This window comes from Electrona antarctica (assembly GCF_951216825.1).
Source record: "Electrona antarctica genome assembly, chromosome: 2".
In the NCBI taxonomy this organism is placed as follows: Eukaryota; Metazoa; Chordata; class Actinopteri; order Myctophiformes; family Myctophidae; genus Electrona; species Electrona antarctica.
This window is the reverse complement of record NC_136807.1, coordinates 47,916,592-47,936,558: the sequence shown is the minus strand read 5'-3', so window position 1 is coordinate 47,936,558 and position 19,967 is coordinate 47,916,592. Positions and strand designations below refer to the sequence as shown.

General features: G+C 42.4%; 1 protein-coding gene across 1 annotated transcript; it reads right to left on the bottom strand.

Moving 5' to 3' along the window:
• Nucleotides 1-929: 929 nt before the first annotated feature.
• LOC306933713 (uncharacterized protein) lies at nucleotides 930-18,812 on the bottom strand (the record flags this gene model as incomplete). Its single annotated transcript, XM_079516023.1, has 4 exons — nucleotides 930-968; nucleotides 2,951-3,109; nucleotides 13,055-13,570; nucleotides 18,279-18,812. The coding sequence occupies 4 exons, from the start codon at nucleotides 18,810-18,812 to the stop codon at nucleotides 930-932; spliced, it is 1,248 nt and encodes a 415-aa protein (XP_079372149.1).
• Nucleotides 18,813-19,967: the final 1,155 nt, after the last annotated feature.

The following is a 19,967-nucleotide window of genomic DNA, read 5'->3' as shown; positions in this document are numbered from 1 at the left end:
TCATGAATGTATATCTAAGATGAAAGCAGTGCACTCCTTTTTAGTAATAACCTCAAAACATCACCTGTCTAGAGTCAGATCAAAGTGTTGCCTTTGTCATTTTTCTTCTAAAATATTGTAAACTATGTTCTAATAACAACAATACTCACAATCAATTTAGTAGACATTCCTGGTGACGTGATACCATAAACTATGATTTTGTTATGTCATCCGTTTTGCTATAAATATAATGTTTTCTGAACGCAGTAAACACACTCCTGTTCAAGGAAAGCATGATGGTGGAGTTGATCCCAACTTCCAATGACAGAATGCCAGCTGTTGGAAAACTTGGTTAATTTTAATTTGGACAAATAACTCACTGTGATCAGAAAACTAAGAGTGTTTAAATCTTCTATAAACTGTATGTATATTTGATTATGGAGACACTTCTCAGGTAGGCCTAGATACTTCTAGCCTGGTTAATAAACCAGACCGAATCAGCCGTTGGCAAAAAAAGAAAAGCCTGCCAGTGTTGTGTGATATTAGTCTGGCTTATTAGCCAGGCTAAGATACTTCATTATGTGCCATGCTGCAAAGCAAATGTACTCATTGTACTCTGTATAAAATACAAATATATATAGGCATACTTCTTCCCTAGTGACATTTCACACATTTCCATTACAATTACAATTACAATGTATGCGTTTAGCAGACACTCTTAATCCAGAGCGATTTACATTAAATTTACAAAAAGCATGGCAATACATCACATACATAGAAAGGGGAGGCATTGTTTCATTGTATTGAACTCAACAAGATGCTTCACACCAAAACCAGCAGTTGTTCACACTTCATCGTCCTGGAATGGGTGCGGAATGAGACTCTTCTGTACCAAGCAAGTCTAGAGTTTTGGTTTAAATCTAATCTACATGTCTAGTATCAGTGGCTTCTCAAAGCGCGTGGGGGTTGAGGACGCTGTCATTGTACAGCTGCACAACTCCTGAATCCAGTCACCAGGAGTTAATCTGCAATAAAATGTAGTCCAATCTCCCATTTGATGCCCCGTACTGAGTTCAAAGGTTATCTAAAGTCCAATAAACTTAACTCATGGGACCTTAAAGAAATTTAATTTTTTAATGATTACCACCGGGATACATATCCCAAAACGAATGGGTCAGCGTGATATGAACAAATGAGTGTGTGTGTGTGTGTGTGTGTGTGTGTGTGTGTGTGTGTGTGTGTGTGTGTGTGTGTGTGTGTGTGTGTGTGTGCGTGCGTGCGTGTATGCATTGATGTATAGGCCTATGTATGTGTAAAAGGACCCCCCCTAAAATGAGAAGCTGCATCTCAAGGGCTAACCTCTGTGTGTGTGGACGCTGCACACAGAAAACAAAAACAACAAGCAATGCTTGATAAATGCATTTTATATATGTGATGTATCCCCATGCTTTTTGTTCTTGCCTAATGTAAATCGCTCTGGATTAAATGTCTGCTAAATTGTTGTAAATTGCACAGCAGAATTAGGGCGATACCCACTCATTAATACCCACTCATCAAAATAATGAAGAGAGCGATTACATTTCAGGACCGCCTAAAATAAAGGTGGTCAATCATAGAGAAAACCTACAGGGATGCCCCCTATGTCAGATGGTCCAGGGACTATATGCCAGGCGGTAAACCCATTGGATTTAACCAGATTATAAGAAAACAAAAAGAAAGCTATACCTGACCCTTGATACAATAATAATCAATGTGTTGCGTGCCCTGGCCGTGATAATAAAGTACAAATAAAAACGAGATGATCACCTTTAGGGTAAACATATATGCCCGCCCCTATCCAACCAATCTATAAGTCTACATAAAGTGCTATCTAAGGGGGTAGTGTAAGTGCTACGGGCCATGATGGAGTCTGAAAAGGTGGGTTTTCAGACTATAGCGGAATATTGGGAGTGAGGCTGCAGTTCTGATTGTAATGGGAAGTGCATTCCATAGTTTTGGAACACCATTGCTTGATGTTCTGTGTAAAGCACATTTAATTGACTTGTTGAAATAAAATGGCTTTGCCTTTCATAGTAGCGTGCCCCCCCTCATAGTGTTATTTAGAACAAAAGGAGTCATGCAGAACATTGGGCCACACAACTAATAGTCTTCACGCAATGTCACCCAACACAAGACATTTTGTAAGATGTGTTTATCACTCTTCTACAGTATATAGAAAAACACCAACCTGGGTGTACATGCTTTTCATTAAAAGCAAATGGCCCATTGATTGATGGCTTCAAAAATATTGATGTCAATATGTATTAGGGGTGGGATTTGCAAAATGTTCTAACTGAATGTATTGATTTGATTACGTGACTAATAAAATGGCTTTGCCTTTCATAGCGTGCCCCCTAGTGTTATTTAGAACAAAAGGAGTCATAAGGCAAAAAAAATGTATACGAAAATGTATTAATATAAAGCCATAAGCTTCCAGTGCCAACATGTGACCATGACGTAAAAAGTGAGGATAGTATACTCTTATAAAATAATGTGGTCGGCTCTTAAAAGAGCCTTTTGTGGGTATAAAGATGGAGCAGGCAGTTTACTTCTTTTTGGGAGCGGCCTTCTTTGCTGCCTTGGGTTTGGCAACCTTCTTGGCTGGAGCTTGGACTTATATCGTGTTATGTAGACAACACTAGATTCGAATTGCATTGTATGTACCCTAACCCTATGATGACTGATTATTATCAGAGCTTTCACGTTTTGATTTAACCAAAAACGAACAGACCTTTGAATAAAACTAAAACAATATCGAAAATGTATATGGAGAAACACGGTCCTCGTCCATTCCACTGTTACGTTCTTAGCTTACGCATTTACTACTTTCTATGTATGTGATGTATTGCCATGCTTTTTGTAAATTTAATGTAAATCGCTCGCTCTGTACATTTGCTTTGCAGCATGGCACATAATGAAGTATCTTAGCCACTTTCTTGGGGCTCTTGGCGGCCTTCTTCGGGCTTTTAGCTGCTACTTTCTTGGCGGCAGGCTTCTTGGCTTTCTTGGGTGATTTCTTGGCGGCTGCGGGCTTCTTTGCTGCCACCTTCTTGGGCTTCTTAGCTGCTGCGGGTTTCTTGACTGAAGCAGGCTTCTTTGCTTTAGCTGCTTTCTTAGCAATAGGTTTCTTTACCTTCACCGCTTCTGCCTTGTTCATCTTGAAAGAGCCAGAAGCCCCGGTGCCTTTGAGCTGGACCAGGGTGCCTTTAGCGACCAGGCTCTTGACGGCGATCTTAACGCGGGACTTGTTCTTCTCAACATCGTAGCCGCCGGCAGCCAGAGCCTTCTTGACCGCAGCCAGGGACACACCGCTCCGCTCCTTGGAGGCGGACACGGCCTTGACGACCAGCTCAGCGACGCTGGGGCCGGTGTTCTTGGGTCGGGGTGGTGCCTTCTTCTTGGCGGCCTTGGCCAGTGACGGAGCTGGTGCTGGTGCGACTTCTGCCATTATTGTCTCGGATAGTAGATTGCTGTTCCTTCTCTCAAGTAAACTCTCACAGACTGATGCTGAACGCTCTGAAGGGGCTGGACTTAAACACCACATGAGAACCATGTAGAGTCAACACACAAAGGCCCTCTTCTCTCTTGTGCCACTTGTGTTTTCTCCTCGATTAAAACAAGTTATAACAAACTACTGTGTATATTATTTAATGCGACAAAGAGCTGACACACATGTGCCTTTCTATCATGAATGTATATCTAAGATGAAAGCAGTGCACTCCTTTTTAGTAATAACCTCAAAACATCACCTGTCTAGAGTCAGATCAAAGTGTTGCCTTTGTCATTTTTCTTCTAAAATATTGTAAACTATGTTCTAATAACAACAATACTCACAATCAATTTAGTAGACATTCCTGGTGACGTGATACCATAAACTATGATTTTGTTATGTCATCCGTTTTGCTATAAATATAATGTTTTCTGAACGCAGTAAACACACTCCTGTTCAAGGAAAGCATGATGGTGGAGTTGATCCCAACTTCCAATGACAGAATGCCAGCTGTTGGAAAACTTGGTTAATTTTAATTTGGACAAATAACTCACTGTGATCAGAAAACTAAGAGTGTTTAAATCTTCTATAAACTGTATGTATATTTGATTATGGAGACACTTCTCAGGTAGGCCTAGATACTTCTAGCCTGGTTAATAAACCAGACCGAATCAGCCGTTGGCAAAAAAAGAAAAGCCTGCCAGTGTTGTGTGATATTAGTCTGGCTTATTAGCCAGGCTAAGATACTTCATTATGTGCCATGCTGCAAAGCAAATGTACTCATTGTACTCTGTATAAAATACAAATATATATAGGCATACTTCTTCCCTAGTGCCATTTCACACATTTCCATTACAATTACAATTACAATGTATGCGTTTAGCAGACACTCTTAATCCAGAGCGATTTACATTAAATTTACAAAAAGCATGGCAATACATCACATACATAGAAAGGGGAGGCATTGTTTCATTGTATTGAACTCAACAAGATGCTTCACACCAAAACCAGCAGTTGTTCACACTTCATCGTCCTGGAATGGGTGCGGAATGAGACTCTTCTGTACCAAGCAAGTCTAGAGTTTTGGTTTAAATCTAATCTACATGTCTAGTATCAGTGGCTTCTCAAAGCGCGTGGGGGTTGAGGACGCTGTCATTGTACAGCTGCACAACTCCTGAATCCAGTCACCAGGAGTTAATCTGCAATAAAATGTAGTCCAATCTCCCATTTGATGCCCCGTACTGAGTTCAAAGGTTATCTAAAGTCCAATAAACATAACTCATGGGACCTTAAAGAAATTTAATTTTTTAATGATTACCACCGGGATACATATCCCAAAACGAATGGGTCAGCGTGATATGAACAAATGAGTGTGTGTGTGTGTGTGTGTGTGTGTGTGTGTGTGTGTGTGTGTGTGTGTGTGTGTGTGTGTGTGTGTGTGTGTGTGTGTGTGTGTGTGTGTGTGTGTGCGTGCGTGCGTGCGTGTATGCATTGATGTAGGCCTATGTATGTGTAAAAGGACCCCCCCTAAAATGAGAAGCTGCATCTCATGCAGAACATTGGGCCACACAACTAATAGTCTTCACGCAATGTCACCCAACACAAGACATTTTGTAAGATGTGTTTATCACTCTTCTACAGTATATAGAAAAACACCAACCTGGGTGTGCTTTTCATTAAAAGCAAATGGCCCATTGATTGATGGCTTCACAAATATTGATGTCAATATTTATTAGGGGTGGGGGGGATTTGCAAAATGTTCTAACTGAATGTATTGATTTGATTACGTGAGTAACTTTGATGTATTAATCTGATGACATGTATTCATTATCTGATGTAATGTAATGCCATGCATTGAATATTGTGTTGTACTGTTTTGGATCAGAGCATGAGAGCATCATAGATAGGTCAGCAGCAGAAATTATGTTTGCAATACATAATATTAGCAATGAATATTTTAGAAAGGGTCCATATTTTTGCTCGTAAGGCAAAAAAAATGTATACGAAAATGTATTAATATAAAGCCATAAGCTTCCAGTGCCAACATGTGACCATGACGTAAAAAGTGAGGATACTCTTATAAAATAATGTGGTCGGCTCTTAAAAGAGCCTTTTGTGGGTATAAAGATGGAGCAGGCAGTTTACTTCTTTTTGCATTGTATGTACCCTAACCCTATGATGACTGATTATTATCAGAGCTTTCACGTTTTGATTTAACCAAAAACTAACAGACCTTTGAATAAAACTAATTCAATATCGAAAATGTATATGGAGAAACACGGTCCTCGTCCATTTTTTTCAGCAGGTAATCGATCCGCTCCGGGCCGGGCATCTCCTCTGGACAAACATACCACCCGACGGCGCGCTTTGAGTCGGGCGGGGAGAGCTGTTTCTCTGGAGAGAAACAGTTCAGTTTGTCATCACGGTCCAGGATGGAACCGGGCCGCTCTGTGGAGACACGTTCCACGGGGAGACGCGGGCAGAGAGGAGACTCCACGACCACCACACCGGTCAGGCCGGTCATCTCCCGCACCAGGCGCTGGAAGAGCAGCTTGCGGATACGCAGGATCTCCCTCAGAGCCACTGTACCTGGACGGTAACGGTGAGGTTTCTTCACTCCACCGGTTGCCGGCGCGCTCTTACGAGCTGCCTTGGTGGCGAGCTGTTTCCTGGGCGCTTTGCCGCCGGTGGACATACGAGCGGTCTGCTTCTTAGTTCTTGCCATTGTATCTTGTCTTGTTCTCTTCCAAAGAAGTTGAGAATAGAATGCTTATTGCAGCCGCAAACTTCTGCTTTTATTTGCGCTTCTGAGACGCCGTTGTTCTCTGATTGGTCAGTGGTGAGTCCAGGCGATACCCACTCATTAATACCCACTCATCAAAATAATGAAGAGAGCGATTACATTTCAGGACCGCCTAAAATAAAGGTGGTCAATCATAGAGAAAACCTACAGGGATGCCCCCTATGTCAGCTGGTCCAGGGACTATATGCCAGGCGGTAAACCCATTGGATTTAACCAGATTATAAGAAAACAAAAAGAAAGCTATACCTGACGACTGGAAAGAGACTACCAAAAAACATAGCTAAATGGAATGCTATCTATCACTAAAAAGATAATATACATGGCTGAATACCTGAGCACGGTTTGTGTTCCTGTATGCTTTCCGTGTGTGGACATACATAAATTGTTACGTTAAACTGTGTGTGCGTGTGTGTGTGTGTGTGTGTGTGTGAGTGTGTGTGTGTGTGTGTGTGTGTGTGTGTGTGTGTGTGTGTGTGTGTGTGTGTGTGTGTGTGTGTGTGTGTGTGTGTGTGTGTGTGTGTGTGTGTGTGTTAGAGAGAGAGGGGGGGGGAGTGGGAATGTCTCTCTCTCTCTCTCTCTCTCTCTCTCTCTCTCTCTCTCTCGCGACCCTTGATACAATAATAATCAATGTGTTGCGTGCCCTGGCCGTGATAATAAAGTACAAATAAAAACGAGATGATCACCTTTAGGGTAAACATATATGCCCGCCCCTATCCAACCAATCTATAAGTCTACATAAAGTGCTATCTAAGGGGTAAGTGCTACGGGCCATGATGGAGTCTGAAAAGGTGGGTTTTCAGACTATAGCGGAATATTGGGAGTGAGGCTGCAGTTCTGATTGTAATGGGAAGTGCATTCCATAGTTTTGGAACACCATTGCTTGATGTTCTGTGTAAAGCACATTTAATTGACTTGTTGAAATAAAATGGCTTTGCCTTTCATAGTAGCGTGCCCCCCCTCATAGTGTTATTTAGAACAAAAGGAGTCATGCAGAACATTGGGCCATCTGCAATAAAATGTAGTCCAATCTCCCATTTGATGCCCCGTACTGAGTTCAAAGGTTATCTAAAGTCCAATAAACATAACTCATGGGACCTTAAAGAAATTTAATTTTGTAATGATTACCACCGGGATACATATCCCAAAACGAATGGGTCAGCGTGATATGAACAAATGAGTGTGTGTGTGTGTGTGTGTGTGTGTGTGTGTGTGTGTGTGTGTGTGTGTGTGTGTGTGTGTGTGTGTGTGTGTGTGTGTGTGTGTGTGTGTGTGTGTGTGTGCGTGCGTGCGTGCGTGCGTGCGTGTATGCATTGATGTAGGCCTATGTATGTGTAAAAGGACCCCCCCTAAAATGAGAAGCTGCATCTCATGCAGAACATTGGGCCACACAACTAATAGTCTTCACGCAATGTCACCCAACACAAGACATTTTGTAAGATGTGTTTATCACTCTTCTACAGTATATAGAAAAACACCAACCTGGGTGTGCTTTTCATTAAAAGCAAATGGCCCATTGATTGATGGCTTCACAAATATTGATGTCAATATTTATTAGGGGTGGGGGGGATTTGCAAAATGTTCTAACTGAATGTATTGATTTGATTACGTGAGTAACTTTGATGTATTAATCTGATGACATGTATTCATTATCTGATGTAATGTAATGCCATGCATTGAATATTGTGTTGTACTGTTTTGGATCAGAGCAATGAGAGCATCATAGATAGGTCAGCAGCAGAAATTATGTTTGCAATACATAATATTAGCAATGAATATTTTAGAAAGGGTCCATATTTTTGCTCGTAAGGCAAAAAAAATGTATACGAAAATGTATTAATATAAAGCCATAAGCTTCCAGTGCCAACATGTGACCATGACGTAAAAAGTGAGGATACTCTTATAAAATAATGTGGTCGGCTCTTAAAAGAGCCTTTTGTGGGTATAAAGATGGAGCAGGCAGTTTACTTCTTTTTGCATTGTATGTACCCTAACCCTATGATGACTGATTATTATCAGAGCTTTCACGTTTTGATTTAACCAAAAACTAACAGACCTTTGAATAAAACTAATTCAATATCGAAAATGTATATGGAGAAACACGGTCCTCGTCCATTTTTTTCAGCAGGTAATCGATCCGCTCCGGGCCGGGCATCTCCTCTGGACAAACATACCACCCGACGGCGCGCTTTGAGTCGGGCGGGGAGAGCTGTTTCTCGGGAGAGAAACAGTTCAGTTTGTCATCACGGTCCAGGATGGAACCGGGCCGCTCTGTGGAGACACGTTCCACGGGGAGACGCGGGCAGAGAGGAGACTCCACGACCACCACACCGGTCAGGCCGGTCATCTCCCGCACCAGGCGCTGGAAGAGCAGCTTGCGGATACGCAGGATCTCCCTCAGAGCCACTGTACCTGGACGGTAACGGTGAGGTTTCTTCACTCCACCGGTTGCCGGCGCGCTCTTACGAGCTGCCTTGGTGGCGAGCTGTTTCCTGGGCGCTTTGCCGCCGGTGGACATACGAGCGGTCTGCTTCTTAGTTCTTGCCATTGTATCTTGTCTTGTTCTCTTCCAAAGAAGTTGAGAATAGAATGCTTATTGCAGCCGCAAACTTCTGCTTTTATTTGCGCTTCTGAGACGCCGTTGTTCTCTGATTGGTCAGTGGTGAGTCCAGGCGATACCCACTCATTAATACCCACTCATCAAAATAATGAAGAGAGCGATTACATTTCAGGACCGCCTAAAATAAAGGTGGTCAATCATAGAGAAAACCTACAGGGATGCCCCCTATGTCAGCTGGTCCAGGGACTATATGCCAGGCGGTAAACCCATTGGATTTAACCAGATTATAAGAAAACAAAAAGAAAGCTATACCTGACGACTGGAAAGAGACTACCAAAAAACATAGCTAAATGGAATGCTATCTATCACTAAAAAGATAATATACATGGCTGAATACCTGAGCACGGTTTGTGTTCCTGTATGCTTTCCGTGTGTGGACATACATAAATTGTTACGTTAAACTGTGTGTGCGTGCATGTGTGTGTGTGTGTGTGTGTGTGTGTGTGTGTGTGTGTGTGTGTGTGTGTGTGTGTGTGTGTGTGTGTGTGTGTGTGTGTGTGTGTGTGTGTTAGAGAGAGAGGGGGGGGGAGTGGGAATGTCTCTCTCTCTCTCTCTCTCTCTCTCTCTCTCTCTCTCGCGACCCTTGATACAATAATAATCAATGTGTTGCGTGCCCTGGCCGTGATAATAAAGTACAAATAAAAACGAGATGATCACCTTTAGGGTAAACATATATGCCCGCCCCTATCCAACCAATCTATAAGTCTACATAAAGTGCTATCTAAGGGGGTAGTGTAAGTGCTACGGGCCATGATGGAGTCTGAAAAGGTGGGTTTTCAGACTATAGCGGAATATTGGGAGTGAGGCTGCAGTTCTGATTGTAATGGGAAGTGCATTCCATAGTTTTGGAACACCATTGCTTGATGTTCTGTGTAAAGCACATTTAATTGACTTGTTGAAATAAAATGGCTTTGCCTTTCATAGTAGCGTGCCCCCCCCTCATAGTGTTATTTAGAACAAAAGGAGTCATGCAGAACATTGGGCCACACAACTAATAGTCTTCACGCAATGTCACCCAACACAAGACATTTTGTAAGATGTGTTTATCACTCTTCTACAGTATATAGAAAAACACCAACCTGGGTGTACATGCTTTTCATTAAAAGCAAATGGCCCATTGATTGATGGCTTCAAAAATATTGATGTCAATATGTATTAGGGGTGGGGGGGATTTGCAAAATGTTCTAACTGAATGTATTGATTACAATTTACAATTTACAATTTAGGCATTTAGCAGACGCTCTTAATCCAGAGCGACTTACATTAAGCAATAACAAAAAGCATGGCATACATCACATGTATAAAAAGTAGTTATCATGAATCATGCGTAAACTAAGAACGTAACAGTGGAGTATCTATGTAAACTATACATACTATACTATTTGATTACGTGACTAATAAAATGGCTTTGCCTTTCATAGCGTGCCCCCTAGTGTTATTTAGAACAAAAGGAGTCATAAGGCAAAAAAAATGTATACGAAAATGTATTAATATAAAGCCATAAGCTTCCAGTGCCAACATGTGACCATGACGTAAAAAGTGAGGATAGTATACTCTTATAAAATAATGTGGTCGGCTCTTAAAAGAGCCTTTTGTGGGTATAAAGATGGAGCAGGCAGTTTACTTCTTTTTGCATTGTATGTACCCTAACCCTATGATGACTGATTATTATCAGAGCTTTCACGTTTTGATTTAACCAAAAACTAACAGACCTTTGAATAAAACTAATTCAATATCGAAAATGTATATGGAGAAACACGGTCCTCGTCCATTTTTTTCAGCAGGTAATCGATCCGCTCCGGGCCGGGCATCTCCTCTGGACAAACATACCACCCGACGGCGTGCTTTGAGTCGGGCGGGGAGAGCTGTTTCTCTGGAGAGAAACAGTGCAGTTTGTCATCACGGTCCAGGATGGAACCGGGCCGCTCTGTGGAGACACGTTCCACGGGGAGACGCGGGCAGAGAGGAGACTCCACGACCACCACACCGGTCAGGCCGGTCATCTCCCGCACCAGGCGCTGGAAGAGCAGCTTGCGGATAAGCAGGATCTCCCTCAGAGCCACTGTACCTGGACGGTAACGGTGAGGTTTCTTCACTCCACCGGTTGCCGGCGCGCTCTTACGAGCTGCCTTGGTGGCGAGCTGTTTCCTGGGCGCTTTGCCGCCGGTGGACATACGAGCGGTCTGCTTCTTAGTTCTTGCCATTGTATCTTGTCTTGTTCTCTTCCAAAGAAGTTGAGAATAGAATGCTTATTGCAGCCGCAAACTTCTGCTTTTATTTGCGCTTCTGAGACGCCGTTGTTCTCTGATTGGTCAGTGGTGAGTCCAGGCGATACCCACTCATTAATACCCACTCATCAAAATAATGAAGAGAGCGATTACATTTCAGGACCGCCTAAAATAAAGGTGGTCAATCATAGAGAAAACCTACAGGGATGCCCCCTATGTCAGCTGGTCCAGGGACTATATGCCAGGCGGTAAACCCATTGGATTTAACCAGATTATAAGAAAACAAAAAGAAAGCTATACCTGACGACTGGAAAGAGACTACCAAAAAACATAGCTAAATGGAATGCTATCTATCACTAAAAAGATAATATACATGGCTGAATACCTGAGCACGGTTTGTGTTCCTGTATGCTTTCCGTGTGTGGACATACATAAATTGTTACGTTAAACTGTGTGTGCGTGTGTGTGTGTGTGAGTGTGTGTGTGTGTGTGTGTGTGTGTGTGTGTGTGTGTGTGTGTGTGTGCGTGTGTGTGTGTTAGAGAGAGAGGGGGGGGGGGAGTGGGAATGTCTCTCTCTCTCTCTCTCTCTCTCTCTCTCTCTCTCTCTCTCTCGCGACCCTTGATACAATAATAATCAATGTGTTGCGTGCCCTGGCCGTGATAATAAAGTACAAATAAAAACGAGATGATCACCTTTAGGGTAAACATATATGCCCGCCCCTATCCAACCAATCTATAAGTCTACATAAAGTGCTATCTAAGGGGGTAGTGTAAGTGCTACGGGCCATGATGGAGTCTGAAAAGGTGGGTTTTCAGACTATAGCGGAATATTGGGAGTGAGGCTGCAGTTCTGATTGTAATGGGAAGTGCATTCCATAGTTTTGGAACACCATTGCTTGATGTTCTGTGTAAAGCACATTTAATTGACTTGTTGAAATAAAATGGCTTTGCCTTTCATAGTAGCGTGCCCCCCCTCATAGTGTTATTTAGAACAAAAGGAGTCATGCAGAACATTGGGCCACACAACTAATAGTCTTCACGCAATGTCACCCAACACAAGACATTTTGTAAGATGTGTTTATCACTCTTCTACAGTATATAGAAAAACACCAACCTGGGTGTACATGCTTTTCATTAAAAGCAAATGGCCCATTGATTGATGGCTTCAAAAATATTGATGTCAATATGTATTAGGGGTGGGGGGGATTTGCAAAATGTTCTAACTGAATGTATTGATTTGATTACGTGACTAATAAAATGGCTTTGCCTTTCATAGCGTGCCCCCTAGTGTTATTTAGAACAAAAGGAGTCATAAGGCAAAAAAAAATGTATACGAAAATGTATTAATATAAAGCCATAAGCTTCCAGTGCCAACATGTGACCATGACGTAAAAAGTGAGGATAGTATACTCTTATAAAATAATGTGGTCGGCTCTTAAAAGAGCCTTTTGTGGGTATAAAGATGGAGCAGGCAGTTTACTTCTTTTTGGGAGCGGCCTTCTTTGCTGCCTTGGGTTTGGCAACCTTCTTGGCTGGAGCTTGGACTTATATCGTGTTATGTAGACAACACTAGATTCGAATTGCATTGTATGTACCCTAACCCTATGATGACTGATTATTATCAGAGCTTTCACGTTTTGATTTAACCAAAAACGAACAGACCTTTGAATAAAACTAAAACAATATCGAAAATGTATATGGAGAAACACGGTCCTCGTCCATTCCACTGTTACGTTCTTAGCTTACGCATTTACTACTTTCTATGTATGTGATGTATTGCCATGCTTTTTGTAAATTTAATGTAAATCGCTCGCTCTGTACATTTGCTTTGCAGCATGGCACATAATGAAGTATCTTAGCCTGGCTAAGAAGCCCGCTGCTGCGGGCTTCTTAGCCACTTTCTTGGGGCTCTTGGCGGCCTTCTTCGGGCTTTTAGCTGCTACTTTCTTGGCGGCAGGCTTCTTGGCTTTCTTGGGTGATTTCTTGGCGGCTGCGGGCTTCTTTGCTGCCACCTTCTTGGGCTTCTTAGCTGCTGCGGGTTTCTTGACTGAAGCAGGCTTCTTTGCTTTAACTGCTTTCTTAGCAATAGGTTTCTTTACCTTCACCGCTTCTGCCTTGTTCATCTTGAAAGAGCCAGAAGCCCCGGTGCCTTTGAGCTGGACCAGGGTGCCTTTAGCGACCAGGCTCTTGACGGCGATCTTAACGCGGGACTTGTTCTTCTCAACATCGTAGCCGCCGGCAGCCAGAGCCTTCTTGACCGCAGCCAGGGACACACCGCTCCGCTCCTTGGAGGCGGACACGGCCTTGACGACCAGCTCAGCGACGCTGGGGCCGGTGTTCTTGGGTCGGGGTGGTGCCTTCTTCTTGGCGGCCTTGGCCAGTGACGGAGCTGGTGCTGGTGCGACTTCTGCCATTATTGTCTCGGATAGTAGATTGCTGTTCCTTCTCTCAAGTAAACTCTCACAGACTGATGCTGAACGCTCTGAAGGGGCTGGACTTAAACACCACATGAGAACCATGTAGAGTCAACACACAAAGGCCCTCTTCTCTCTTGTGCCACTTGTGTTTTCTCCTCGATTAAAACAAGTTATAACAAACTACTGTGTATATTATTTAATGCGACAAAGAGCTGACACACATGTGCCTTTCTATCATGAATGTATATCTAAGATGAAAGCAGTGCACTCCTTTTTAGTAATAACCTCAAAACATCACCTGTCTAGAGTCAGATCAAAGTGTTGCCTTTGTCATTTTTCTTCTAAAATATTGTAAACTATGTTCTAATAACAACAATACTCACAATCAATTTAGTAGACATTCCTGGTGACGTGATACCATAAACTATGATTTTGTTATGTCATCCGTTTTGCTATAAATATAATGTTTTCTGAACGCAGTAAACACACTCCTGTTCAAGGAAAGCATGATGGTGGAGTTGATCCCAACTTCCAATGACAGAATGCCAGCTGTTGGAAAACTTGGTTAATTTTAATTTGGACAAATAACTCACTGTGATCAGAAAACTAAGAGTGTTTAAATCTTCTATAAACTGTATGTATATTTGATTATGGAGACACTTCTCAGGTAGGCCTAGATACTTCTAGCCTGGTTAATAAACCAGACCGAATCAGCCGTTGGCAAAAAAAGAAAAGCCTGCCAGTGTTGTGTGATATTAGTCTGGCTTATTAGCCAGGCTAAGATACTTCATTATGTGCCATGCTGCAAAGCAAATGTACTCATTGTACTCTGTATAAAATACAAATATATATAGGCATACTTCTTCCCTAGTGCCATTTCACACATTTCCATTACAATTACAATTACAATGTATGCGTTTAGCAGACACTCTTAATCCAGAGCGATTTACATTAAATTTACAAAAAGCATGGCAATACATCACATACATAGAAAGGGGAGGCATTGTTTCATTGTATTGAACTCAACAAGATGCTTCACACCAAAACCAGCAGTTGTTCACACTTCATCGTCCTGGAATGGGTGCGGAATGAGACTCTTCTGTACCAAGCAAGTCTAGAGTTTTGGTTTAAATCTAATCTACATGTCTAGTATCAGTGGCTTCTCAAAGCGCGTGGGGGTTGAGGACGCTGTCATTGTACAGCTGCACAACTCCTGAATCCAGTCACCAGGAGTTAATCTGCAATAAAATGTAGTCCAATCTCCCATTTGATGCCCCGTACTGAGTTCAAAGGTTATCTAAAGTCCAATAAACATAACTCATGGGACCTTAAAGAAATTTAATTTTTTAATGATTACCACCGGGATACATATCCCAAAACGAATGGGTCAGCGTGATATGAACAAATGAGTGTGTGTGTGTGTGTGTGTGTGTGTGTGTGTGTGTGTGTGTGTGTGTGTGTGTGTGTGTGTGTGTGTGTGTGTGTGTGTGTGTGTGTGTGTGTGTGCGTGCGTGCGTGCGTGTATGCATTGATGTAGGCCTATGTATGTGTAAAAGGACCCCCCCTAAAATGAGAAGCTGCATCTCATGCAGAACATTGGGCCACACAACTAATAGTCTTCACGCAATGTCACCCAACACAAGACATTTTGTAAGATGTGTTTATCACTCTTCTACAGTATATAGAAAAACACCAACCTGGGTGTGCTTTTCATTAAAAGCAAATGGCCCATTGATTGATGGCTTCACAAATATTGATGTCAATATTTATTAGGGGTGGGGGGGATTTGCAAAATGTTCTAACTGAATGTATTGATTTGATTACGTGAGTAACTTTGATGTATTAATCTGATGACATGTATTCATTATCTGATGTAATGTAATGCCATGCATTGAATATTGTGTTGTACTGTTTTGGATCAGAGCAATGAGAGCATCATAGATAGGTCAGCAGCAGAAATTATGTTTGCAATACATAATATTAGCAATGAATATTTTAGAAAGGGTCCATATTTTTGCTCGTAAGGCAAAAAAAAATGTATACGAAAATGTATTAATATAAAGCCATAAGCTTCCAGTGCCAACATGTGACCATGACGTAAAAAGTGAGGATAGTATACTCTTATAAAATAATGTGGTCGGCTCTTAAAAGAGCCTTTTGTGGGTATAAAGATGGAGCAGGCAGTTTACTTATTTTTGCATTGTATGTACCCTAACCCTATGATGACTGATTATTATCAGAGCTTTCACGTTTTGATTTAACCAAAAACTAACAGACCTTTGAATAAAACTAATTCAATATCGAAAATGTATATGGAGAAACACGGTCCTCGTCCATTTTTTTCAGCAGGTAATCGATCCGCTCCGGGCCGGGCATCTCCTCTGGACAAACATACCACCCGACGGCGCGCTTTGAGTCGGGCGGGGAGAGCTGTTTCTCTGGAGAGAAACATTGCAGTTTGTCATCACGGTCCAGGATGGAACCGGGCCGCTCTGTGGAGACACGTTCCACGGGGAGACGCGGGCAGAGAGGAGACTCCACGACCACCACACCGGTCAGGCCGGTCATCTCCCGCACCAGGCGCTGGAAGAGCAGCTTGCGGATAAGCAGGATCTCCCTCAGAGCCACTGTACCTGGACGGTAACGGTGAGGTTTCTTCACTCCACCGGTTGCCGGCGCGCTCTTACGAGCTGCCTTGGTGGCGAGCTGTTTCCTGGGCGCTTTGCCGCCGGCGGACATACGAGCGGTCTGCTTCTTAGTTCTTGCCATTGTATCTTGTCTTGTTCTCTTCCAAAGAAGTTGAGAATAGAATGCTTATTGCAGCCGCAAACTTCTGCTTTTATTTGCGCTTCTGAGACGCCGTTGTTCTCTGATTGGTCAGTGGTGAGTCCAGGCGATACCCACTCATTAATACCCACTCATCAAAATAATGAAGAGAGCGATTACATTTCAGGACCGCCTAAAATAAAGGTGGTCAATCATAGAGAAAACCTACAGGGATGCCCCCTATGTCAGCTGGTCCAGGGACTATATGCCAGGCGGTAAACCCATTGGATTTAACCAGATTATAAGAAAACAAAAAGAAAGCTATACCTGACGACTGGAAAGAGACTACCAAAAAACATAGCTAAATGGAATGCTATCTATCACTAAAAAGATAATATACATGGCTGAATACCTGAGCACGGTTTGTGTTCCTGTATGCTTTCCGTGTGTGGACATACATAAATTGTTACGTTAAACTGTGTGTGCGTGTGTGTGTGTGTGTGTGAGTGTGTGTGTGTGTGTGTGTGTGTGTGTGTGTGTGTGTGTGTGTGTGTGTGTGTGTGTGTGTGTGTGTGTGTGTGTGTGTGTGTGTGTGTGTGTTAGAGAGAGAGGGGGGGGGGGGTGGGAATGTCTCTCTCTCTCTCTCTCTCTCTCTCTCTCTCTCTCTCTCTCGCGACCCTTGATACAATAATAATCAATGTGTTGCGTGCCCTGGCCGTGTTAATAAAGTACAAATAAAAACGAGATGATCACCTTTAGGGTAAACATATATGCCCGCCCCTATCCAACCAATCTATAAGTCTACATAAAGTGCTATCTAAGGGGGTAGTGTAAGTTCTACGGGCCATGATGGAGTCTGAAAAGGTGGGTTTTCAGACTATAGCAGAATATTGGGAGTGAGGCTGCAGTTCTGATTGTAATGGGAAGTGCATTCCATAGTTTTGGAACACCATTGCTTGATGTTCTGTGTAAAGCACATTTAATTGACTTGTTGAAATAAAATGGCTTTGCCTTTCATAGTAGCGTGCCCCCCCTCATAGTGTTATTTAGAACAAAAGGAGTCATGCAGAACATTGGGCCACACAACTAATAGTCTTCACGCAATGTCACCCAACACAAGACATTTTGTAAGATGTGTTTATCACTCTTCTACAGTATATAGAAAAACACCAACCTGGGTGTACATGCTTTTCATTAAAAGCAAATGGCCCATTGATTGATGGCTTCAAAAATATTGATGTCAATATGTATTAGGGGTGGGGGGGATTTGCAAAATGTTCTAACTGAATGTATTGATTTGATTACGTGACTAATAAAATGGCTTTGCCTTTCATAGCGTGCCCCCTAGTGTTATTTAGAACAAAAGGAGTCATAAGGCAAAAAAAATGTATACGAAAATGTATTAATATAAAGCCATAAGCTTCCAGTGCCAACATGTGACCATGACGTAAAAAGTGAGGATAGTATACTCTTATAAAATAATGTGGTCGGCTCTTAAAAGAGCCTTTTGTGGGTATAAAGATGGAGCAGGCAGTTTACTTCTTTTTGGGAGCGGCCTTCTTTGCTGCCTTGGGTTTGGCAACCTTCTTGGCTGGAGCTTGGACTTATATCGTGTTATGTAGACAACACTAGATTCGAATTGCATTGTATGTACCCTAACCCTATGATGACTGATTATTATCAGAGCTTTCACGTTTTGATTTAACCAAAAACGAACAGACCTTTGAATAAAACTAAAACAATATCGAAAATGTATATGGAGAAACACGGTCCTCGTCCATTCCACTGTTACGTTCTTAGCTTACGCATTTACTACTTTCTATGTATGTGATGTATTGCCATGCTTTTTGTAAATTTAATGTAAATCGCTCGCTCTGTACATTTGCTTTGCAGCATGGCACATAATGAAGTATCTTAGCCTGGCTAAGAAGCCCGCTGCTGCGGGCTTCTTAGCCACTTTCTTGGGGCTCTTGACGGCCTTCTTCGGGCTTTTAGCTGCTACTTTCTTGGCGGCAGGCTTCTTGGCTTTCTTGGGTGATTTCTTGGCGGCTGCGGGCTTCTTTGCTGCCACCTTCTTGGGCTTCTTAGCTGCTGCGGGTTTCTTGACTGAAGCAGGCTTCTTTGCTTTAACTGCTTTCTTAGCAATAGGTTTCTTTACCTTCACCGCTTCTGCCTTGTTCATCTTGAAAGAGCCAGAAGCCCCGGTGCCTTTGAGCTGGACCAGGGTGCCTTTAGCGACCAGGCTCTTGACGGCGATCTTAACGCGGGACTTGTTCTTCTCAACATCGTAGCCGCCGGCAGCCAGAGCCTTCTTGACCGCAGCCAGGGACACACCGCTCCGCTCCTTGGAGGCGGACACGGCCTTGACGACCAGCTCAGCGACGCTGGGGCCGGTGTTCTTGGGTCGGGGTGGTGCCTTCTTCTTGGCGGCCTTGGCCAGTGACGGAGCTGGTGCTGGTGCGACTTCTGCCATTATTGTCTCGGATAGTAGATTGCTGTTCCTTCTCTCAAGTAAACTCTCACAGACTGATGCTGAACGCTCTGAAGGGGCTGGACTTAAACACCACATGAGAACCATGTAGAGTCAACACACAAAGGCCCTCTTCTCTCTTGTGCCACTTGTGTTTTCTCCTCGATTAAAACAAGTTATAACAAACTACTGTGTATATTATTTAATGCGACAAAGAGCTGACACACATGTGCCTTTCTATCATGAATGTATATCTAAGATGAAAGCAGTGCACTCCTTTTTAGTAATAACCTCAAAACATCACCTGTCTAGAGTCAGATCAAAGTGTTGCCTTTGTCATTTTTCTTCTAAAATATTGTAAACTATGTTCTAATAACAACAATACTCACAATCAATTTAGTAGACATTCCTGGTGACGTGATACCATAAACTATGATTTTGTTATGTCATCCGTTTTGCTATAAATATAATGTTTTCTGAATGCAGTAAACACACTCCTGTTCAAGGAAAGCATGATGGTGGAGTTGATCCCAACTTCCAATGACAGAATGCCAGCTGTTGGAAAACTTGGTTAATTTTAATTTGGACAAATAACTCACTGTGATCAGAAAACTAAGAGTGTTTAAATCTTCTATAAACTGTATGTATATTTGATTATGGAGACACTTCTCAGGTAGGCCTAGATACTTCTAGCCTGGTTAATAAACCAGACCGAATCAGCCGTTGGCAAAAAAAGAAAAGCCTGCCAGTGTTGTGTGATATTAGTCTGGCTTATTAGCCAGGCTAAGATACTTCATTATGTGCCATGCTGCAAAGCAAATGTACTCATTGTACTCTGTATAAAATACAAATATATATAGGCATACTTCTTCCCTAGTGCCATTTCACACATTTCCATTACAATTACAATTACAATGTATGCGTTTAGCAGACACTCTTAATCCAGAGCGATTTACATTAAATTTACAAAAAGCATGGCAATACATCACATACATAGAAAGGGGAGGCATTGTTTCATTGTATTGAACTCAACAAGATGCTTCACACCAAAACCAGCAGTTGTTCACACTTCATCGTCCTGGAATGGGTGCGGAATGAGACTCTTCTGTACCAAGCAAGTCTAGAGTTTTGGTTTAAATCTAATCTACATGTCTAGTA